The sequence below is a fragment of the Sinohyriopsis cumingii genome, chromosome 6 (genome assembly GCF_028554795.1).
Source record: "Sinohyriopsis cumingii isolate HCF-2022 chromosome 6, ASM2855479v2, whole genome shotgun sequence".
Lineage (NCBI taxonomy): Eukaryota > Metazoa > Mollusca > Bivalvia > Unionida > Unionidae > Sinohyriopsis > Sinohyriopsis cumingii.
This window is the reverse complement of record NC_142966.1, coordinates 88,673,230-88,699,398: the sequence shown is the minus strand read 5'-3', so window position 1 is coordinate 88,699,398 and position 26,169 is coordinate 88,673,230. Positions and strand designations below refer to the sequence as shown.

The window sequence follows — 26,169 nt, the reverse complement described above, 5'->3', positions numbered from 1 at the left end:
GATAGAAACGTTCCACAATAGCTTGATCGCGATATATACATAAATGGCCACAACACGCACATCATGTTTCCCAAACAATACAGCACTAACTCCTAGAAAATGTTTGCATTTATCCAAAGGACCACTACGGTGGCCTAAGTGGTTAGAGCGTCTGATTCGGATGCGGGAATTCGGGTGTTCGAACCTCGGCTGATTCATTCCAAAAGATGGTACTAGCAGCTGCCTCATTTGGCGCTCAGCATTAATAGGTTCATCCTAGGACTGGTTGGACTGATGTCAGGATAATGTTTCCGTGTGTGACATGATGCTGTATGTCTCCGGCATGATCCCCCAGTGCTAGACATCACTATAAACTACCACACTGATGACATCGCAGAGATATGTCTGAAAATATGTTAAAGCTATGGTACAAAATCCAAATCTCTCATTTATCCAGTCGCAGAATTTGACCCTGTTAGCGGCCCACATATAAAGAAATATCAGAATGCCTGTGCGATACTTGTTAAATCTTTAAATGTTAGCTCCTCGGCTTCCTTGCATCTGCTGACAAAATCTACGATGGGAGAAAAGAAAATTCAGACTGGTCAATTTCGTTCGGGCTTTTCAAACCATCCATCTGCTGCAACGCTTGTTTAACCAGTCACGCCAAAGCGATATTCAAGTTAATTTTAAATGTGACCCAGCAAGGAAAACGTCTCAACACATTGTTACGAGATTTAATTATTCTAAATTTGCGTAAAAATCACAACAACTGCTGCTCTCTGTGTTTTGCAAATGTTCGTCAGTTTTATCCTCAGATTAGTAAACAAATTCAATTCTTGTAATTTTAATAAACAAATTGTAAGTCCCAACATTTACATTAGCTCCTTAAAAAGTTATAATTACTCAGACTACATTTTAAAACATGGATGATCAACTGAGTTCAGATACACATTTGATATTTTAGATGTGGACTGTCTCTTCGGAATTAAACATAGCATAAAGTTCTTCTCCAAATGTAGGAAATTCTTGACATGTCTTGAATCTTACTCCCCGAGTCTTTAATACATTGTCTGGCTTTTAAAAAATTTCAATACAAGACTTCAGAGACACAATACTCTCTCTCTCTCTCTCTCTCTCTCTCTCTCTCTCTCTCTCTCTCTCTCTCATGGCTTATGTCACTTGCATAATGACAACATCCGAAAACTGACCTATGTAGGTATTTCTGGTGAGGTTTAATAAGGATGCGGAAACAGGGAAAGATCAGCAGGAATTTGAAAATGAATTTTAAAATTATAAAAACGGAACGCTGGAGACAGCTTTTGCAAGAAATTGGTGCCGAAGACATAAGCAAAACCGCAACCTTTCAGCTTCGTTGATTGCTCGGATCGTCCTTAGAGTACCAAAAATGAAACACTCATCCCCTGTTCAGTACCCTCCTCCTGCTACCCATTCGCTGCACAGTTAAGCACCAACTCTCCTCTCTCGTCTACATTTCGTTGTTTGCCAACACTCTGAATTAAATATCTGACGTCACAAATGTGTACACCCTTCTTTAGAAACTAACGCTATTATCAAGACTGTACATATGCCCAGCTGTCTGGAAGAAACTGCATCTTGTACACATGGACACTATTAGTAGTTAAATAAAAGCTGCACTCAATGATACCATGTCGTTTGGAGGGTTCAGCTAACGATACTTGTTCATCTACTTCTCTACCAAAAAGACAACAAAATACATTGCTGAAGAAACAACTGAAACCTTCGTGATTAAAAAGAAATAATAGAATTGAAAATGTAAGATGTTAGAAACAAGTAATCGATACAAAAGATTGTCAGTTGAAATCTATGTTTCGTTCTTTTCTCGACTTGGCGAGTAAGTTTTGAAACATACTGAACTTAAAGGACACAAAAGTACAGTTCTTCTAAAATCCAAGAAAAGAAAATGGAAATAAATATGTGAAAAGACTGCTTCCAGCGAAATAATGAGTATATGACCATAATTAGAAGGTATCATGTGCACGAAATCTCTGGAGTTAAAAATAACTTCTGACAACTATCTCTACATAGATGCGGAGCGACCGAATATAATATTATCGATCTTTTTCGAATACATTATTTACTTTGTCAGGTTTGATTCATACGCAGTGGTCATATTCAGATGTGCTTACTTGGCATCCTACCACACCGCGACCAGCAAAGGTAAACTGTTTTTGCACTTCGCAATCAAATGAAAATGTTTTAATCACTTGCTTGCTGTTAGTTATTGAGAGCGCAAATAGGTAGGGCCAGGACCTACTTGTCGATACCATAGTCTTATGAAGTAATTAGCACAAAACGTTAATAAAAGTGTCGTTGCTTTTACACTGACCTGAGCAAAACAAAAATGATCAACCGAAAAAATTGAAAATTATAAGTCATAAATGAACCTGGAAACGATGAATTTCGTGTAAGTAAAAACAAACTTTCGGCTAAATATTGCATGGGACTCGAACCTGTGACCTTTCCAGCTATACTTGAATGCGATATCATCGAGACTTGCAAGCCACGCACTGAGCTTGCTCCTGGTTTTAAGTGGCACGCCATCATTTCGTAATTATCCATGATGACATAGACATACTGGTAGTGAAAGTCAAAATGCTGTCGAATTGTCATACTCTTCGCAGATCTTTATGCGTCATCACGACCATGGCCACTTGACGTGAGCGGTATTGATGGTTTAACAATTTACGCGGTATTATTTTTGAACCGGTATTTCGATAGTTTCCGTCAGTAAGGAATGCAAGTAAATTCCCTAGTACGTTTGTTATGAATGTAATGATATCTTTTAATTTTCTTTGAAAAATAAGTAAAATGTATTAATTGTTACCCCCCGCCAACAACAACAAAATGAATTATAATTATTTTTATTTCGACTATAACAAATGTAGATATATTTATAAACTTTAAATCACATGTACGTATGTCATCATGGCGGCCGAGACGGACGTTGTGAAATATACTCGGGTCAAATCAATCTGTTTGTAAAATGTCGGACTAATAAATGAAGAAAATGTGTCATTTTGTAAAGTTATCTGTTAGTGTATATGAGTGTGTTAAGTACATTTATTCCTTTATAAGAAAGAAAACAATCCCAAGACTTTCAGGATTCCAGTTGTTTTCTATTTAAATTTTACACAGGTTCTTTTGACCACTGACATTTTGCGTCAGTGTGTTGCTGGGCCTCTCTGATAAATATCTTAACCGAGGATTGGCATCCAGCTCAAAGCTTTCCTTTCTATTACATAAATATATTAGGTAGTGAATTGCAGACTTCCGTTATCAATATATATATATATATATATATATATATATATATATATATATATATATATATATATATATATATATATATATATATATATATATATATATATATACATATATATATACATATATATATATATATATATATATATATATATATATATATATATATACATATATATATATATATATATATATATATATATATATATATATATATATATATATATATATATATATATATATATATATATATGTATATATATATATTCATTTTGCATTGTTAGTTAGGTTATTTTGACTTTTTGTATTTTTTATTTGATTATTTGCTATTGATAATATGACATTGTATGTTTGACTTGACCTTGTCCAAAATATAGTTAAGTTTCTACCTGGCCTGAATTATTAACATGTTTATCTCAGTCTGAGTCTTCATTTCTGTATTAATTACCTGGTCTACCTGTTGTTTACTGCACATTTTATATCATAATTGTAGTAACAGACTTCTAATTATAACTATGATTTATTTTGTAAACATTATGAACTTTCATAAGATTCTTTCCGTTAGGTAATGATCCTGCTTTAGAAATTGTTAATTGTTACCTGAGGTCAGCCAGAAGACTATATACAGAATCTTGGTAGTAGAAAAAGTATTCGTTCGTGTTTTAAGATCTAGCAGAATCAAATTGTATTACTGTTAGGTCAATTAGTCCATTATTTCATTTCCACTGGAATTAATTTTTTCAAATTATTCAGTGATTTTTCTCTAGAAATAAAGAACGCTCATCAAATAATTAAATTCTTGGACAGAGACATTGACTGGGATTTATATTGAATTCAAACCTGGAATGATATTACTGTGTTTCAACGACTGTTGATAAAACAACAAAAAAAAAGAGAAAGAAAAATATACGCCACAACAGGCGCTGTAATGATATAACAAAGGGTTATTTTTGTATAATCAAAGGAAGATATTTATCAGCTATGTGAAAGATGAAAATTAGGATAAAATTCACTAGCTCCGAAATATTAAAGTTTTGGTCCCTGATATAATTGCGGAATACCTTCGTATCTATCGCGGTGTGATCAGAAATAATGTGATGCAAAATTTGTCGTGGTATGCAGCTCTAGTGGCCACCTGATATTACAATGAGGTGGGGGAGAAAGGCAAATCAGATAATTGCTGTTGCATAGTATAGTTTCTGATCGCATCGCAACGAGATCGCATACATTCATATAGTTATAAATATGAAACATTCTAATCAGTGAATACATTGTAACACACACACACACACACACACACACACACACACACACACACATATATATATATATATATATATATATATATATATATATATATATATATATATATATATATATATATATATATATATGTATATATATATACATACATACATACATACATACATACATACATACACACACACACACACTCACACAGTTTAATCACGAAATTATTATTCAAACGCCTTGGCACTGCAGTGCTTAAGGCTATTAGTACATATATCAACATCACTGATATGTTCTTCTTATTTTGCCTTTTGGATTTATCAGTTCCGATCCTCAGTCACCAAAATATTTGTCAAAGCGCCTCGTAACGACAATGCCTTCACTATTATTGTCGTTTTCTTGTTTGTTTCTTCATAGTCTGGGTTATTGAGATCAGTTTAAATATTGGACCATTATCAAAGCGACAATTGCTGAAGCCATAAAGTGTTTGCTCATCATAATCTGTTTCTTCTGCCTCTTCTTGAATTTGGATTAATACGATCATCTCTTGAGTTGCTGATCAGTTGTAAAAACGCATCGTCACTACAAAGAGGGGGACTAATAATGGCGGCGTCATCATCATCATATTCTTCTTCATTTTGCTTATTGGGTTAATAAGTTTAGGTCTTTAATCGATTAATTATCGTCGAAATGCTTCGTCACGAATTGACTGAGGCTGTTAAATTGTCTCCATCACCTGCATCGACATTTTCTTCTTGATTCAAGAGCAACAACTTCAGTTCTTTAATCAATATTTTAAAACATTTCATTCACCACAATGATAGAGGTTGAAATATGTCGTGGGCGTCCTCCTCATCTTTTTCTTTTTTTTTTTTTTTGCTTTGGAATAATGAGATCGTCTGTTTCATTCTTAAACTATGGTCTAAAACACCCTCGTTGCCAAATGAGAAAGGTAACATATTGCTTTCTGTATCATCTTTTCCTTCTCCTGACTGACCGTCTAGCTGATAAAAGTATTTGCTAGTTCTTTTATCCCTGTATCTATTGTCACAGCATCTTGTTACTGTTACGAAGAAGGCCTTAAAATGGTTAAGCCGAGTCTGAGAAAGCCTGCCGTCGTATCGACTGACCTATTACTGCAAATGAAATTATTTCCCCAATGATGTTTTAGTCCTGACTCAGGGTCAACTCTTAACAACAAACAGCGGCCCTAATTTAGACGGCAAACCGAGCTTCGAGGCTTGTATAGCCTACATTAATGGCAAAAACTCTTTAAAAGATGTCTCGGATGTTAGCCATTCTGCGAGATTGGTAATTTTATATCATTAACCGCTTGAAGGATATATCAAGGGCAGATAACTACTCATGCTACTATTGACATGCTTTGCAGCTTCATTTTTTTCAGTTTAGTAACAAGTATTGTGGTTAAAAAATAAAGAATGATTCATATTGGGATTGATTATATAGTTAAAATCGAGGAACAAATGGCACTTTTTAGAATGTGAATGATAACGATTATGATGTTTAGATACTACGCGAAATATTAGCTGTACAAGAACAATTGAGAAGATAATTGAAAAGATATTTAAAAATCAAAATGTATGTGTGTGCCTTCATGCATACATAATTACTTGGATGGATGGATGAATAGATGATGGATGCATGTAATTAAGTTGAAAAGCTCTTTAAACACTGTGAGTCATTTAAATGCATGGATGAATGCATACATTCATAAATGACTGGCTTGAATGGTCGATGGATGGGGGGGGGCGGTGAGATGATGGAAACCTCATAAGAGGATTTCAACACACACACACACGCACGCACTAAATATCACTTTCATTTATAAGAAAAACATGGATGATACTTTGTTGCCTTCCGATCCTTTTTCTCCCAACGCAAAACTTTCAAAGTTCTACCTATATACTTTATATAATTGTGTGTGTATTTTATAGTGAATACTGTATTATATTGATTTGTAAGAATGAAGATTTCTTATTCTTCTTCTCATTATAAATTTTGCAGGTGTAATTATGGATGCAAAGTCTAATGCGAGTAATATCTTGAGGTTTGCCGAGCGGCAGTTTCACGCCCTAAACAAAGTACAGTTCCTCCGAGAGGTGATGCTGGATATTAGTGATAACCACCGACTCATTTCGAAAAGTAAGATACAATATCATTCTATCTTTATGATGTATTAGGATGTCCTTGGAATTTTGGAGCTTTCTTAGATTTTACATAATTAAACGCTATCTTAGTTTAAGCTCCAGCAGTAATATTATGTATTTAGACAATACTATATGGTATCAACGATCAGACATATTACCTGCATTTTTTTTCTCATCTTTTAATTGAAAAGGTTAATCTAAAATCTTTAAAGGAACTGTACAAGCCTACAGTCTGTGTGTTCGCAATTATAATGGCCGGTACAATAAATCATATCCAACATTAAAATGTTTCCATTAGGCGCAATGATTGAGGTGAATCAAGATTGTACCTTGGGTTCAGAAATCCAGAAAGGCAAACCGTTGGACTAATAACATCTAAATGCAGTGGTGAGCAGGTTCTTTAAGTGAGAGGAGGAGCCGTGGTGGCTCATTTGGCAGAGCGTCAGACGGACGCTGGTTTGATCAGACGGGGTTCACCTTTTTATAGTCAGTACACATACGGAACGTATTCTTTCGGCACAAGAACTCCATTATCATTTATAATAAACTAATCTCCAGCAAATATTGAATTTCTTCTTCAAAAATTTCTCCTGAAGAGGATTCATTCTGTAAGGATGCTGTTTCACAATTGTGGAATCTTCAATTTCATCCCCAGGGTAGGTTTTTGCTTTGTGCTCATACTCACATACTGTATGTATCTAGATCACTCTATTCCTGTGGCTGTAGATGTGAAAGCATAATTTTTAGATAAGTTAATATTTCTGAACTCCGAAGATTAGTTAAACCAATCTCACTACATTCCGACTGCATGCCGTCATTTACATCTTTACAGCACATGACAGGTATAATTAAATTGATTTAGTAATTCACAGAGTTTTCTCTATCGACATACGGTTTTAACATACGTATATGGCAAAGCCGTATATGTTTCCTCCTCTCAGGAGTATTAATGATGTAATTTAAATCGCTTACTTTCATTTCAATTTTATAAGAACCATAATAATTGGCCTGAAGAAGATTTTATTGCAAGGGCAAGAGAGAAAAAACTCTATTACCAATCTGAAAATTCTTTCTTTTGAAGTTCTGGCATACATTAAATTCGTTTTTGACCGAGTGAGTGAGTGAAGCCAATTCTTGCCACTCACAAGACTTTGACAACTAATAATTTAAAAAATCAGAGACATAGTCAGAAACATTAATTTTTTAACCTTCAGTTGAAAAAGTTTCTATTTAATGAACGTCAATTTTCCACAGACTGAATGTCAAGAAAATGTGTTCAGTGGGACGAAAACCTTATTATTCTTGAACTGATTCCCTAACAGTAAATGAACTGTTCCCAATCTTTTGCTATATGAATGCAGTATAAACGAATCATATTCATCGACGTTTTATGACAATGGCATCCTTCTAAATCCCCTGGATTTTCAGGATGATAGTCAGAAGACCTAAACTATTGAATGCCTAATGAATGAATAAGTTGTTGGAAATTTACAAACATAAAAAACTGACCCTTAATAAATTGGACAGATTTGGCAAGGCCAGAAAATTGTTGTAAAACAAAACTTTTATCATTATTATGGCTTTAGTTTTTTTCATATACCTCAAAGGACGTACAGACTATGGTCAGTAAGTATTGGTTGTCTTACTTTGTCATACGTAAAAGATCGACACAAGTTACCATTATGCTGTTAACAGGTTCGTCAAATCAAGTAATATATTGCAGATGAGCCTTGGGTATCTTCTGACTGGGTTTTTCTATCCGTTGACAAGTGTGACAAGATCTACAGTATTTATAAACGACTTTTAAATGACCAGCCAAGGGAGTCTCACAATCTAGACAACATTTCCTGTCGAAATAACTTCAGTACGACAATTTGTTAGCTCATGAACCACTCGTCACCTCAGGTTGTCTCCAATTTCTCATAAGGACTCAATTTTTTAAACAAAATAACAAACAGATACTTGTGTTGCTTCAGTGTCGCTAATTGACCTCTGAAACAAATAGTTGATCGCAGGATCTTGAGTCCTGTTCAATAATGAATATTTGTCAACCTGATTAGATTAAAGAGAATGATTTCTCAAAAGAGGATCACTATGATCAAAATATGTTGATTGATCTATAATAGGAGCCTAGTTAATCTCATCAAATGCCTTTGTTATAAATGTGCCATCAAAATGAACTTGTCATTCTGAGGAGTTTTTGCCACAGCTCTGATAACTCAGGGATTTCAATCTCAAAGTATACATTCTTTTGTCCAGACGAGGATTGTCAGTTACAAGAGGACTACCAAAATTATCTCCCGCTAGATCATTGCCTTGTAATAAAAATATCCTCAGTGAGTAAAAATGTTGATGTTACGAATGCAACTGAAATTAAGAATGGTCACAACTTTACACAATGGAGAGGAACATTAACAAAACCGCACTATACTCCCTGAAGAAAACAACTTTCATTAGAAGAAGTATTCTCCGAAGAAGGCGAAGTACCTGGGAATAAAGGACACGAGAAGCTCTTGTGTCCTTTAATATTGTACTAGGGACAGGATTTACAATCAATCACTAATAAGTGCTAGAAACGTACGATATGAATGGTTCAAAATTCTCCATACAAAATCAGACTGTGGTTTGTTTGTCCCAAATCAGTTTATTGATTTTCAATATATGAACGTGGCAATGACCTCTTAGAAATAAGATTATTCGTAATAATTTTTTGTTTTTTCTGTTTCTATTTTTCTATATGTAGCAAGCATAGTGCACATAGGGAAAGACAATAAAATCTGATCAGTCTTATCAGAAGTTTGATTCCAAAACATTGTGCCAGAATTGAGATTTGGAAGTATTCGTATAAGACCGACCGAGATGACGTTTTGAAAAACATTGCAGCATAGAAGATTTATTGGCAAATGAAACTTTGTGTATCAGTTTATATTCATAAGCTGTATGAGCAGCATCTTCAAAAGTTTCCACTTTTTTCTTATCAAGATACATGTTGTTATTACTATAAATGGAATACTTTAACTCTTCAACTAAAATTATATGTTTGCGGTTATCATAATCTTTGTAAACATCCTTGGCTGAGCACACCAATCAAATAGTCGTTCTTTTTCCCATGTGAACTCGACATATGTTTGTCACCTTCTTTTCTACAATTCCTAAACCGTTGTCGATATGCCTCATGCAGCAACTCAACCTTTCAAGATGTAATCCTTACCCATATCAGAATCATCACTCCGTTGTACTGACAGTGATGAAATGTATATATTACGAGCACTGCCAATAAGTACACCTTGTAATAACAAAGTTCAGTTCTCTCTTGGTAATTTCGATCCTTCGGCATTTTCTGAAATTGAAGAAACTTTAAATCAACTTCTTTTTCCTGAAAAGAGGGCATAACTTGATATTTATGATAACTTAAAAACCTGAACATGTGTGATGGGTTGGGTGGGGTCGTGCTCTTCTTGGCGGTTCTAATTCTTTTAATTTCAATTGTGTGTTCCGTTCTGATCTCTGCATTTGCATTACTCTCTCTCTCTCTCTCTCTCAGCAAGTTCCACCATTACGTTTTGAAACTAAAGCTTTCATAATTACGGCCATCTTACTTTTGAACTGTAATTCCTTTCCGAAATATTCTAACCCTTTCTGTGTAGGATTTCAAACAAAGTTCACGATAATAGATGAAAATTTGAAAACTTGATCATTTCATTAACGATTTTGTAAATATCTGAAGTTAAAATAACAGGGTCTAAAAATCCGAAATAAAGATAACTGAAATTTTAAAAAAAACATTAAATTTGTCTGAAATTATTTCAAGAAATTCGTATGCCTGACGGATGTCCAATTTTCTGTTACGATTTTGTGGTCTTAAACTAAGTAACAGTAACACTTTAGTAAAATTCAAGAAATAATTTTCCTAGGATGCAAAGTGAAAATTTGAAAAGAACTTACAGTGTTGTGAATTAAATCCTAATTAGTCATATAAGTTCTGTCACATGTCTAAAGGTATATAATGTTCCGAATGAATTCCAGTGGTGTTCCGATTTGATTCCAATCTTGAATGTATCAATATTCAATGATGTGCTAACAATCTTAATGTATCACTATGATATAATACTGAATGTCCCTGAACGAATTCACAATAATTGAAAAATAGTGATGTAGTTTGTCCTAAAATCAATTACCACTTTTGTAACTAAAATGAATAATTTACATTAATAAATCCTTTCATATATTAACTGAACACAACTAACATTCTGGTTATACTACCAGTATTAAGACAAGGATGAATAATAATGAGGCAAAGAAGCTTAATATTAAAGCAAACGACACAATAACAGGACCATAATGAGGTCAAACGTTCATTTTCAGAACATTCTAAATTGTAAACAATGTTTCTTACTTAAATGTTATTAAAGAACATGACAAACATTAGATAGACTAGGACTATCTAGTGGGAAAACCAATACCCTGAACTAATTAGCTACGTAATGTCATTTACGATTTACAATAATAGAAAAAACTGAAGTACACACTATAGATATACAAAAATGCAATTAGGATTTTTAAAGTCATTTCTTACTAGCGACTGACTCTCAGTTCTACTAGTATTCATCATGCTTTTTATTCGGTAAGCGTTTTTACAGGAAATGGGATCGTTGAACCTATTATATACTTCTTAGGATCCGCTGGTCTTCTGACAATGGACAATTTCCGCAACATTTACTTGGTAAATTGGGTATCAGTTGGAAATAATAACAAAAATTAATGGACTGGTCATCCGGGAACATACTCCAATCAATGATTTTCTTATACCTCTGAACCGGAGGGGTCGAGCAATCAGATGATCAATGGTATATCTCACAAAGGTATCACCTTACGAAGAAGGAATCTCTTCCACATATACATGATGATGAGGATAAAAACCTTAAGCAAGATGTATTATGTCAAATAATAAATAAATAAATAAATAAATAAATAAATAAATAAATAAATAAAATTCAACTACTTCTTGTAAAGGTAATGAAAGCACGCTGCAGACTTGCCATATAAAATTGTTTTCGTGTATCTCGATGCATTTTAAAGTTTTTAAAATGAAAAATGAAAAGAAATGCATTTTTTTTAAATCACGATTTGAACTAAAGTAAACATCTTTAAAATAGTTTTCTTTCTCCATCCGAATAATTTTCAACAAAGGAGTAACATGCGAATGATGAGTCTATAAACAAATTTTTCCAATATATTTTCCACGCCTACAATAATTAAATTTTTGTACACCAGACGGGACCTTACTTTTTAAATTTGAGATTCGTATATATATATATATATATATATATATATATATATATATATATATATATATATATATATATATATATATATATATATATATATATACACATACATACATACATACATCATTGAGACAGCTTGCATACTATATATATATATATATATATATATATATATATATATATATATATATATATATATATATATATATATATATATTAGGTCCGATGTCTCAGTGATATCCCACGGGATGTATACATTTGTTTACCGGAAACGAGGCTTGCCGAGTTTCCTTTTAATGACAAATTTATATAGCGAGTGGTATATCATTGTTACAGCGTACATACTTTAAATATATTTTATTTATGTCACATACAAATACACATTTTTGCCCTATGAATGTAGTTAAGATATGCTCTGGGCAACTGTGTATTGACAGAGTGAATGAACTCCACACGTCCTTGGGAGTGTGTCCGCTATAAAATGTAGCACTATGCTTTTTCTTGTTGTTCACAATCACATATGTCAATTGATAAGTTGATTGTTTTCTTTATGAGTTTCTTTTTTATTCACATTTATTAAATCAATATAAGACACACTCATGATTTCAACATGAAATATGGTTTTTATGAAGAAAGTAATGCACTACAAACACGGTTAGCTTCTTGAATCTGAAATCTCAGGCATTCACGTACTGGAATATACACATTAGCACGGAATAGAAACTTGGCAAAATGACGAACCAACAAGAAGTAATTAAAATAGTTAAATATCTTTACAGTTTATCTAAGTCATTATTCCGCTTCAATTAGCATTTATATATTCTCTCTCTCTCTCTCTCTCTCTCTGGACGGTTTGACTATATTGTACCATCATCATAGGTCCAGAGACATCGTCGTATGACACAAGCGAAAATCCCCAAAACTCGTATTTTCATGGGTTTTCGCCCGTACCAGCTACAATAATCCAGAGATGGGTGGGGGTTGGAAGACGGCGACCATTTTGACATTTTTTTCATAATAAATACCTGTGAAAGCTCCAAGCCACAAGCTGCCAAATGTGTATAACACTCTAGACCACATGATGACTGACATTTACACTGTACATGGACGAAATATTGTACTTTCATTGTAGCGGCATGTACAGCTCATATTTTGTACTCTTATTGCAACTACATGTGTTGCACGCGGTATGCACTCTAGACTTGTTTTATTACCATGGTTGAAGCTTATCTGTGTTTGTTGCTTCATAAAGTCTTCTTATTTTTCTTCAGTATATGCAACATTTAATAATGACTCTCAACATTTATAAATTCTCACTCTTTCAGAATTTATCTCAGCCATTTTATCGACATGTCCTGACATGCACTCCAAAGTTTATGATAACATAATATGGTTCCTTTTAATTATTCTAATATAACTTGGCATGAAACCAACGTTTCTTGGTTTGTTTGACCCAAATTAAACCATGACTGTACATTATTCGAGAAGATGGCAGAGAGAAAAGATCGATGGAAATTCAAAGATGTTTCACTTCGTTTCGGGATAAATAGAGCGATGAGCTCTGAGTCGTTATTGATTCTTAAATAGGAAACCAGTTGTTAAGATGAGATCTCGGTGCTGTGAATGCCATTATTCTATTTTAATATCCTGATATAATGTGTGGGTGGGTGGGTGGGTGTGTGTGCGTGTGTTTTACAGCAAAGCAATACATTATATTTTATTGTCGAGGCAATTAGAATATAGTGAATTGCCCAAGGACAAACCACGGTAATATTCGAACCTGCACCCTTTCGATCGCGAGTCTGGCAAGCTAAACACTACCTCCTGCCTCCATTTCGCGCCTCTTTCCTCGCGCAGGAGAGCGCATAGACCTATTATACATACATACATACATACATACATACATACATACATACATACATACATACATACATACATAGGTGATCGCATGTATGTGTGTCATTTAAATTCATTCATACTTAGACCCATGGAGTTTATGTTTACCACAAAAAATTCTAGAATCTCCAAGATAAAAACTATAACTACAATATGAACGAAGGTTAGAAGTTTTGTTTTACTAAATAAACTGGTTTATTTTTCTTCATCCTTGATATCGTCAAAAGAACTACAGCACCTGTTAATAGCCGATGTAGTTTTGTGTTTCCAAAACGGATATTTCGTCAGAAATCCACATGAAACGCGTATACGGGTGTAAACTGGATTATCCTTGATTTTGCTTGACATGAATTATGAAGGATTTTAAGCACAATATCCCCATCTGGAAAATATAAATTTTAAAATGTTTATAAAGCAAAACCAAATGAGAAAGCAGTTTAATGGGGCTGATTTAGAAAACAGGATTATGCAGAATACAAGTCTATATACAAGAAAACCGCCTGTTAGAGTATAACTGGTTTGCAATCCATGAAATGACCATATTTTCACTCCGTTCTTAGTAGTCATTAAATATGTATATACCAAGTCATATGCCTCTGCAAGCAATAGTTTCCTAACTTCAAACTTTGTATTTCAAGTATGGACACCAGAGAAACGGAAGCACGGACTGACGGACTTATGGACCGACATCATCAATCCATAAACCCTCATAGCTTAGGCCAGAAAAAAATAACAAAAAAATTAAAAAAACGATATATATATATATATTCCTAAGACCAACATACATACATACATACATACATACATACATACATATCTGGGGCCCCGAGTGGCCGAGTGGTCTAAAGCGCTCACCGTTCCGGATAACTGCCATCTCATCTCTGTCTGCGTGGGTTCGAGTCCAAGGCTCGGCTAGCGTGGGTACGTGGGAAAGCATGCCTGTAGCTTCTCGTGGGTCGGTGGTTCTTCCCTGGATTTGCCAGGGTTCTTCCTCCACCAGTTATACTGGCCGCCATGTATCTTGTGCTGAAAAATGGCGTTAATCCCTAGAACAACATACATACATACATACATACATACATACATACATAAATACACACACGTACATACATACATACATACATACATACATACATACATACATACATACATAATTATATGGGGCCCCGAGTGGCCGAGTGATCTAAAGCTCTCACCGTTCGGATCACTGCCATCTCAGCTCTGTCTGCGTGGGTTCGAGTCAAATGCTCGGCTAGCGTGGGTACGTGGGAAATCCTGCCAGTAGCTTCTCGTGGGTCGGTGGTTCTTCCCTAGATTTTCCATCTTGTATCTTGTGCTGAAAAATGGCGTTAAACCCTAGAACAACAACATAAATACATACATACATACATACATACATACATACATACATACATACATACATAAGGTGGTGAGATGATGTATCTCCGACTACTTTCGTTGCTTTGGTTATCGTTATCTTGGAGATGATCGACCACTTGTAATTTTGCCAGGATCGAGTAGACTTAAAATAAAATGTGGAAAAAAAATGGATGGAATATATAAAATAAAATGACACGAGTTAAGTATAACAATTTAATCAAATATATAAACAAACTGAAACTGAACATGACATTAGAATGCTTTACATTCTCTCAGAAATAGAGTTACTACATTTATGGTTGGCCTCGAGTGACCGAGTGGTCTACAGCTCTCACCGTTACTGATCACTGTCATCTCACCTATGTATACGTGGGTTCACGTGTCGGGCTCCACTAATGTGGATAAGTGAAAAAACTTGCCTTTTGCTTCTCGTGAGTCGTTGGCTCTTTCTTGGGTATTCCTGTGTTCTTCCTCCACCATTTATCCTGGCCGCCATGTATAGCCTATCTTGTGCTGACAAATGGCTTTACCCCTACAGCAAAAGAACAACAACTACATATATGTGAGCTTCAATTAGCCGTTTTGATATATAGATAGAACAAATTTCATCATATGAACGAGTCACTTATCGAAATAACAATACTGACATGTCAGGATCACCTGGTTCTTCCGGTATTTTCAAATTCATTGTTGGTGATAGGTCGGCGGTGGCGTATTCCTACCCACCCACCCACCACCCCGCCCCCTCCCATCTCTCTCTCTCTCTCTCTCTCTCTCTCTCTCTCTCTCTCTCTCTCTCTCTCTAGCCTTTTCGGGTCATCAACCGTCTCAGCTGCAGACTGAGCATTTTCCCCCAGTGCAATACAGTAGGGATGTATGTTTTCTTCAAAAATAAAAAATATAGTACCCAACCTAAATACGTGTCATATTTTTTCTTCTCCTGTGATCAATAATATTCACACTCTTTTACATCAAATTTCATAGATCATAATTCATTGGAACTAAGCTATGATAGTCAGTTTCCCCCCCCCCACGCCCCCATACTTTCTTCCTATTATCAGAAAAATAATGTCTTTCTGCTTACTAGTCGCATTCCAAGCTGAGAATTTGACATAATTAGACCTCTCAGATAAACCATTACTGCGCCTCTATGGCTATAAATCACAAGCTTAACTATGCCTGTCGGCACACGTTCCTAATGCTAATATTTTCGATTCTCGGTTGAAAAGAATATACAACTTAATTACACAACCAATAATTGGACTTCAATTCTTGTCCTAACTACGGTAATTTGATAATTAGCGATTTATTGACATACATTTCCAGACACAGAAAAATCAATTCTCAGCATTTATTTTGCAAATCTTTCAAGTCAAATAAATTAGTTCTCCCAATGCGAATCTGAAGAAATGCATGAAATATTTACACTTCATACAAAACCTCTAAATCCGATCTCATTCATATAACAAATGAGTTGTATAACATCTGAAACAAAATACATGCAATCAATTAACTTCCAAACTCAAGGAACAACTGATGTATGAATTTAAAACATTTAAATTCGGCATATAATTGCAAACTCACATCAATGAACATATATTGTATTCAAATGAGAAAATACCTTTTTGCCTTACTGACGATTTATTTAACGAGAAGATGACTTTATATTGATCTCATATCCAGCTTCCCTTTCGGCGGAGAAACTTAGAATGACTGATGTCGTGAAGAAGATTACTTTAAAACTCCGAATTTCGTCTGGGAAGCACATCCCCTCTTTTAGCTAGCCAATCAGGATTACTTTCTCTACCCGTCAAAATGGTAACACTCGCATCAAGGTCAAAGTAATTCTCTCTAGACCGCATTTATTTATAACTATACTGGAAAATATAATTTTATGACACATGTTTCAAATGGCTCAAGACGGTTGCGAGCTGTGTGTATAACATCTATCCAAGATGATAAGCGTCTGATACCATGCCAATTACCGGTAGTCAACATCGGTACATGTTCTCGTTTATTTCCATGAGGCTACATACATAATTTGAAGCTGAACATAAACTACAAATAAATTATAGTGGCTTGTTCCAAGTTGCAGTTCCATTTTTCTTGTAACATTTCTGTGTCTGTGATAACAATATCAAAATCTGGCATATTTTGGAATTCTAGCAGCAGCGTTTAATTATTTGTGTAAACACAATATCATAACGATACATAATTCAATATATAGAGTGTATTTGCATCACAAGAACAAATCCTGGACGGTTAGTCGTCGTTATTTTTTAACGGCATTTCAACACATTATTGGCTTTACTATGCTGAGAAAATTATATCTAAATTCCTTTCTCATGGACACAATGAGGTTGGCCTGGCATGATATTAAACATGTGAGCCTTGGATTACAAGGCCTACGCTCTCCTGAGATAAAGCAACTCAGAGAAAATGCTTTAGTGACGTAATCATAATAAGGAAACTGAATAATGGAAGTAAGTACTACTTACTGCTAATAATTTTAAATGAATTATGTAGTAGTAGCAGCAACAGTCCTACTAATACAACTACTACTGCTACTACTAGTACTACTACTACTACTACTAAATTTACTATATTATAAGAAAGTAAGTCGAGAAGTTCATGCTTCGTCAGAATTTTTTTTACTGCCTATAACTTCGATATATGATACCTAAAGCACGAAGTTTCTTCTAGAGAACATACCACCTCACTTGGCTTAGACAATCAAGGTTACTTTATCTAACTGCCAATACTTTTATCACTTCCATCCAAACACTTATTTCAGATGGCGCAAGATTTCTCAATATTTTTTGTCTGGCTTTTCTCAACTCTGTCATTTTTCACTATTTGACGTTACATTAATATTGCCCTCTTCCATCTGTCTGACTGTTATCGAACGGACTTTAATTAAAATTCAATTATGCCTCCAAACAAGAGAGGTTAATCAATATAATCCGTCAAGTTATTGCGAGCCTCACCCATACGTCGGTCTTAATGGTTAGTATTGCGAAATTTATCTACTCAATTTTTCATCATTAAAATGTGGTTACAAATATATATTTTGAAGGGTTATGAGAATGGTACCTGAGGCATATCGAAAAGGTTTAGGAATTGTAGGAAATATACTGGACAAACCCAATGTCCAATTTACAAGAGAAAAAGAACAACTGTGAGATAGGTGGTTCACTGTCACTAAAGTATATAAAGATTGCGGTAACTTCAGACAACTCATATTAGCTGAAGAGATCAAGAATAATATTTATTATGACATCAAGACCTATCTTGATTAGCAAACAGTGGAAACTTGGAAAATGTTGCTCACACAGATGATGAGCATTCGTTTACTCACAAGGATTCGTTGCCAGTAAATCTTCCTATCAGCAATCTTTTGTGGTAAAGAATCATTCCAGTCCTTCCAAATCTCTGGCACAACGTTACAAGTATCAGACAAACGATAAGACTGATCAGAAATCCGTATTACTTTCTGCGTGCAACTATCGCAAAAAGACAGGGCACATCATTGCAGCGTGTTATTTGTCGAAAAATAAGCAAGAAAATAAATACATAGCTGTCCCAAAATAATCTTATATCAAAGAGGTCAAAGTTAACATCTTGTATTGAAAGCAAAATAGGTACTGGGTCAGAAAAGCTCTGGTTTAATTCTATTTTGGAGACTTATGAACCATTCATTTCAGAAGGCTCTGTATCATTTATGATTCTGCCAGTCCTTGCTCTATTCAAATTTTAATGGACACGAGCTTATTAGAATCGTTTATTATCACGTACTTTTCCTTGTCTTGGAAATCTTGCTCTAGTGAAAATGTGCTTATTCAGGAAGTAGAGTTTGGCTTTTTTTAATGTTCCTCACCACTTGGTAAATTTTTCATAGCACTCAATTTCAGGACCAGTGACTGTTGGCAGGTATTCATTTATTGCTAGGCAATGACCTAGTTGGAGTAAAAAGTAACTGATAAGAATTGTTTGGATCAAAATGTTGATCCTATTGAGATTGAAATCCCCGATTTGTATCCTGCATGTGCATTAGAGATATGGTAAAGTGTGCTCATCAGAATGATGTTGATCAGGAAATTGTTCTTTCAGCTGACATATTTATTAGTCAGTCTTTTGATGAGGTCAACTTTGCTCCTGTTATTGATTAATGAATAGATGCTGATCACATTGATCCTACTTTTACTACTCTTTAGCTTTATTGTGATCAAGGTTTCAAAAGCTAATCACTCATTTTTTTAACAGGAACAACAGTCATACTAAGACACATGACGAGTTAGATATCATGGTAGAGAATATCTCAGAAATAATAACTGACTACTTCTTTGCCAGCATACCACAACTTTCGAAAAAGGATTATGCAGATCTTGAAAAAGAAAAGCTCGCTACTCCAAGCACAGACATATTTATACCAATTCAGTCCTTCACAAGAAATAGTTAACCAGATTGCAAAAAAACAAGAGGATGAAATATCTGCTACAATCAAGAAAACAGCAGAGGCTAACTATCACATCATGAAATACCATTATTTTCACCAATCTGAGATAAACAAGCGTTCTGCATCTATTGAACACATTTCAAAGATATTACAAGGCAAACTAGTCTTTGCCAGATTTACGATATCTGCAGGATAAAATACTTAGTGTTCCGTTTGATAATTTGCCAGTCACAGATGATGATACGGCCAAGTATATAGATTAATATGGCACTGCACTTAGATCATCTAAGAACAAGTGCAAACAAGCTTTTCCATCTGATTGATACGAAATTAAATAGACTTGAAGGAGCTGCAGATAAAACGATTCATCAAATAATACGCTACCAAACAAGACATAAATATAATGCAAATGCGCACAATGATGCAATACAATATATTAGTAAGCGTGGTGATTCAGGAATAAAATGCCTGCAGCGGGCTTATGGCTAGAAATTACTTTGTGGACGTAGAAGAATCAACAGAAGAAATGCTTATCAAGCTTAAAACATACGACAAAAACACATTCGGAGCCATTGTATATCTGCTGCAAAAGAAACGTGCCTGTATTTTACTTCAACAGTCATGAAATATTGGTAAAACGAATAATGAATGAACTAACTTCATCATTGTGTATCATAGATTTAAATATTAGTGAAGACATACCGCTAAAACACCGTTAGAAGCTCATCGTGTTTTATGAGAATTATCACGAGAGAGCCTGTTGTTTCAAGCACTCTTGCAGGAGTAACGGTTGTATCCGATTTCTTATAACTGAGGTTCTTGTTGTGCTAACCACTAACGCTTCTTAGTTCTGACTTCAGAACAGTAATACAATGGTGTTTAAAAACACCCCCACCCCTCGAAAATAAAAAAAAACCCAACTGGAGTCGAATGTTCAGAACAAAACGTCTTGTGCAAACATTACATACAATAAGATCCTTAATCAAATCAAAGCTACTTTGTATCGATGACCTCGTTAAGGTACTACGAGTAGTAGATAACATCAGCAGATTTCAGCCCGATGTTGATTTCTCAATACGAAAAAAATATGCAAAAAGTATCAGAAGCAAAATGAAGACTAGAATAACTAGGATAAGCAATATATAAGAGAAAAGCAATTATTGTGATATGGCGCTCGTACTAAAGTCTGATTTGAGATGCTATTCAAAATCTAATTCAGAATAACAGTGCCTCGCCATCAAGTCGATTGCATTTTCCTGCAAGAAAAAAAATCTCTTTATCGTGACGGCTATTTTAGCGAAATAATAAAAATGATCCGCATTTTTCTGGTAGTCTCCATTTTATGTCAAGAACATAGTTTACAAACCCGTACGCGAAGCTGACTCTCATCTCACACATGAGATCATAAAAGCTGAGTTTAGGAGGAAAGTAGGTTTCTTTGCATGATGCTATAATGTCTTCATTGTACATTATATTTATTGTTTGCATAACGTCAACATCAATATAAATATCTTGCATAATGTATTCGTATTTTTTATGCAGATATTTATTTAGAAAGCCATCCCTTCCCGCGACGAAAGACTTGCCAAAGTCAATAAAGTCACCATAATCAACAAAAAATCATACCATGCGAAACGCTGCATGATCTCTTTCATATCTGGGAGCAATCTCTTTGTGGAAATTTTCTATCGTAGTCAGTAAAATTCTAGCTGTTCTACAGAACACTTGCGAAAAACCGTAACGATGAGCAATCCGTATACAGCCACTACATACGTTTAGAATAACATTGCTTTTAAAGTGTTGGTATAAAGTATATCAAATTGCTTTATGCCAACACTTTAAGAGCCATGTTGTAGAGATAAATAACCAATAACAGAGCTGCACCAATTGATTTTGTATCATGTTTTCGCGTAGATAACCTTATTCTTAACTTTCCAACTGAACGATCATGCATATTTCATTATGCATTCAGTCAGCGTCGGATTAAAGCTTAACAGGGCCTTAAGCGCCGAAATCAATAGGATGCCCCACCCTTACACTCAAGCAAGCAATATTAAAAGATAAAATGGTGGGAAAATACAAGTGTTGTCATCATTCAAAATAAGATGCTCGTACATCCAGATCGAAATGGTCATGTATAATTCATTCAATTTTATCATTAACAATTAATTTGAATTTTTTTCTGGTGCCCCCGTTGGGCTGGTCCCCATAGCACGTGTTGAGCGTGATTAATGGGTGATCTGGCACTGCATCCAGTAGGACAAGATGTACAGTCGCAAAAAATAGTCACAAAATGTCAATGATTTCACTGTCATGTTCTCTGGGAGTGTGTTATGTCCACTCACTAGTCTGCTTCCTCTTCCACATGTCATAAAATCCTCTGTAGCATTTTTGTATCAAAGTCTGCACGTTTAGCAACATGATTATGCTTTTTCTGCAAAACGGTGTCAAGTTTCCTTGTCTTGCCTAAATAAGATAGGCAAGACATCAGTTATATCAAAATAATCTTTGTAATGATTAATTTATAATCGCAACTGAAAGATCATGTGAACACTACTTTTATGAATGGACTTCACAATTATCATCTAATCACCTTTGTTATGTTTATTTGATTTAAGTTTGATTTATGTTCATTGTTTGGTTGTTTGTTAGTTTTAATTTTTTTATTTCATTACATTCTATTGTAATGTAACTTTATTTACTGGATTTGACATTTTCCAGAAATTAGTTTGACCTGGCTGTTCTTTTTGTGTTTTTTTTTTTTTTTTTTTTTTTTCAAACACCGAATATTAGAAACTTTATATCAAATGCTGACCTATTTCCTGACCTTGATTCAAAATCAGTGAGTTGAAGTAAACAACTTTTTAAACAAATTCCTTTTTAGTGTAGATTCATAAAGTGAAATCGATGCCATACTGGGGTTACGTGATGTTAGGCATGTAAAGCTTCTATGTTGTTCTTGAAACATGATCACGTGACTCATACAGGAATCTGTTTTGCGTCTTAAATTAGTGGATAATACTTTTCTATAGAAAATTGAGTCAACTGGGCTCTAAATCATTGACACTTAAAGGTGTTTTGTTGTAACCAGTTTAAGTTGAAATTCTATTTTATGGAATTATTAATTCTTTTCCCTGTGAATATTTAAATGTTCATACAGAATTCTTGGACAAAGACATTTGTTGAAATTTTATTCAAAATTCAAAACAGTCATTTTGTGCGGATCAACAATGAACTGTTGACTCATCAGGACAACACTGACTATTGCATACGTCATCGTCCTCCGTCTTGGATTTATTTATCAGGACTCCAACTCAGATTCATTTAGGACGTTTTTTACTAGGACTTCTATGTTGTATTTCTTGGATTATTTTTGGATTTGATTCGTAAACCCGTACGTTCTTTTTCTCAGTTTTACCTTGTTTTTCTAGGGAAATAAATTATTTGTTAACTTTTACAAAGTTTATTGTCTTCACACTTTTCTTGTTACTGTTTTAAAGGGCCTAATACGTAACACCTTGAAATCGTCGATATGAATCCAAATATTTGACATGCCTACTTGTTGGTATTGAGAAAACTTATTTTTATCAATTTAATTGTTTTCCAAATAGTATTTAATATCAATCTCCTATTAATTTCCACATAAACAACAGATCATAAACATTTAACTTTTCGGTTCATCAATAAAACTTTGAATGAAATACTGGTGGTCAATTGCTAGTGACGAGTGCCTTTTATTTCCAGACAAGCATGTCAATAAAATCTCAAAAGTTATATTATGAATAATTAATACCTTTCTCACCTAAAGACGGCGACGTGTATCAAAACAGATTTTAGACTCGGCCAGTTAACAACCTACACACATTAAAAGTAGTATAATTTTAAAGTGTTGGTATAAAGCAATTTGATTTATCAGTAATGCTTGTATATCAAATTGCAATCTGCTTATGGCCCATTATTACGTATATATTGACGTTCTTAAATCGGCATCATATCGCTTCTGTGGTCTCTTCATTACTGATGAAATTCCACAAATAAATCATAGGCGATGCAAGAAAATAAGGAGAAAAATATTGATAATCCGCGTCTTCTAAATGAATTAAACATTTGTACACAGTTTCTTCGGAAACCTTTGTGCTTTACAACATTGTAACCTCAAGGTGTGTGCTACTAAATATGATATCTCATAAATTTTGGGTTTGGTTTAGAGCCGATGTCGCTGCAGCCAGTTGACAGTAAATATTAGATTACCCTTTCATGAAATTGATGAATGAAAACAATCGTCCATGCACATTTCTCACACAGAATTATGGTTGTTTTCAGAGAGTCAAGGTAAACTCATATTAACATTTTATTGTCATATAATACCGCAAAAATACAAACAAAAATGGTGACCTACGTTTATTTTACCATCGTCTAATCTCTCTCTCTCTCTCTCTCTCTCTCTCTCTCTCGGGGGATATCCGTGAGAAGACGAGCATTTTATGGTCGGTAGTATTGTTACTTAAAGCAGAAGAATGACTTAGATCAACTGTAGATATATTAAAATATTTTAATAAATTCTTCCTGGTTCGTTATTTCCTTTAGTTTCTATTCCACACTAATTCCCATGCGCCGGTACGTGAATGGCTTATATATGTATGTATGTATGCATGCATGCGTGTATGTATGTATGTATGTGTGTGTGTGTGTGTGTGTGTGTGTGTGTGTGTGATCTGGATATTTAACTTAGCTTAACAAGTTTTCAGTCATATCGCTACGATGACTGCAGTGTGGCAGTTTATAGTGATGTGCAGCACTGGGATATCATGCCGCAAATATGTAGCATGATGTCCAACCCGATCACATTATCCTGACATTAGGACGATCAGTCCTAACACTAACCTCTTAATGCTGAACGCCAGGCGAGGCAGCTGTTAGTACCATTTTTGTAAGTCCTTGGTACGACTCGATCGGGGATTGAACCCACGACCTCCCGCATCCGAGGCGACCTCCCGCATCCGAGGCCGATGCTCTAACCACTAAGCCACCGGAACGGTTGTGCATATATGTATGTATGTATGTATGTATGTATGTATGTATGTATGTGTTTCATATAAATGCACACTATTTAGATTTGGGGCAGATATTTACCATTCTCTTGTCGCATAGTAAGCAAGATATTTTACATCGTTTGCATGCATATTTAAACGATATAAATTACAAATATACTAGATTCATGTACAGACGTGTATTTTGGGACTTTTTAGGACGATTTGTTTACCTAAAAATGTTCTGTATGGTTAATATAATGTGCTACGTTCGATGTAATTTACGATATACGCCATCTTTGCTTGAAGACAATTTTTCTCATTGGAGGCATCTCAGATTTTTGCTATGCGATGTACACAAGCATAATTGAACATTATAAATTGTTTATATAATGGGATTTTAGGTAATAATAAGTTAAGCTTAACATTAAAATAATGCATGCACTTACCATTTCCTTCAAAGATAACACATCCGCTAATTTATGTTCTAACTTTCCAGCACCACCAACTCAGTTGGAGGTTACTGTTTACTGTTATACGTCTGGCACAATGATTTTTTTTTATTTGGTCGTATATTTTTAATTAAATGTGTAATAATATAACTAGCATTGAATATTTGTATTGAATCACAATATTTTAACGATAGTGAAAATTCAATGTGTCTTAAATACCTGTTAGCAGTATGCACTATTTTAGCGGAGAGTTACATGGTATAGTGCATCCGATGGTTATAAAGACGGGTGTTGTGCACATCGGTTCGTATGTAAAATGCATCATATACTGTACATATATTCCTCTTTTGCTAATCGGCTTCAAAACGTGATAGGGAATGTTACCATTCTCTAGAGAGAAATTCGTTGAAAGTAATCATATTTGAAAATATGCATTCATTTCTGCAATATATTCTGCAATCTAGTAAATGTCTGCACTAAATAGAATAAAAGCCAAAGATATAAGATAAAGTACTTGTACGTACGCTACAATACATTCATAACACTTACGCTATTTCAGTACATTTGTAAGACTATATTTGTATTGTAACATAATGGTCATCCATTTTGCATGATAATTCCATTTATTCACATTCATTTGTTATTGGGATTTTAATGTTAAACCTATGAAATTCTTAGATCTTAATAATAAATTTTATGTGATCAATATTATTATTTAATACAAATGGATGAAATTGTTAATTATAATTACACGTAATTAAATAGACTAGGAGAATATGTAAATTCTGTTACATTTATTTATTTATTGACATAGTTTCTTCACATATAAGGAGCTAATGCCACAATCCATTATTTCTACGAGGATTTCTGTATACTACCGGTGCATCAGAATACTGCAACCAATTAAAGGTTTTAATTTAGAGATTGGTGAATTTCAAAAACAGGAAGTAAATCTCTAAA

At 34.3% G+C, this 26,169-nt stretch overlaps 1 protein-coding gene across 1 annotated transcript in view; it reads left to right on the top strand.

Moving 5' to 3' along the window:
- The window catches only part of LOC149797400 (glutamate receptor 2-like), a 196,476-nt gene that overhangs the window by 43,249 nt on the left and 127,058 nt on the right, over window positions 1–26,169 (top strand). Inside the window, exon 2 of the mRNA XM_089962177.1 lies at window positions 6,565–6,702. Coding sequence (XP_089818303.1) covers window positions 6,565–6,702 — 138 coding nt within the window. The remainder of the gene's footprint in view (window positions 1–6,564; window positions 6,703–26,169) is intronic.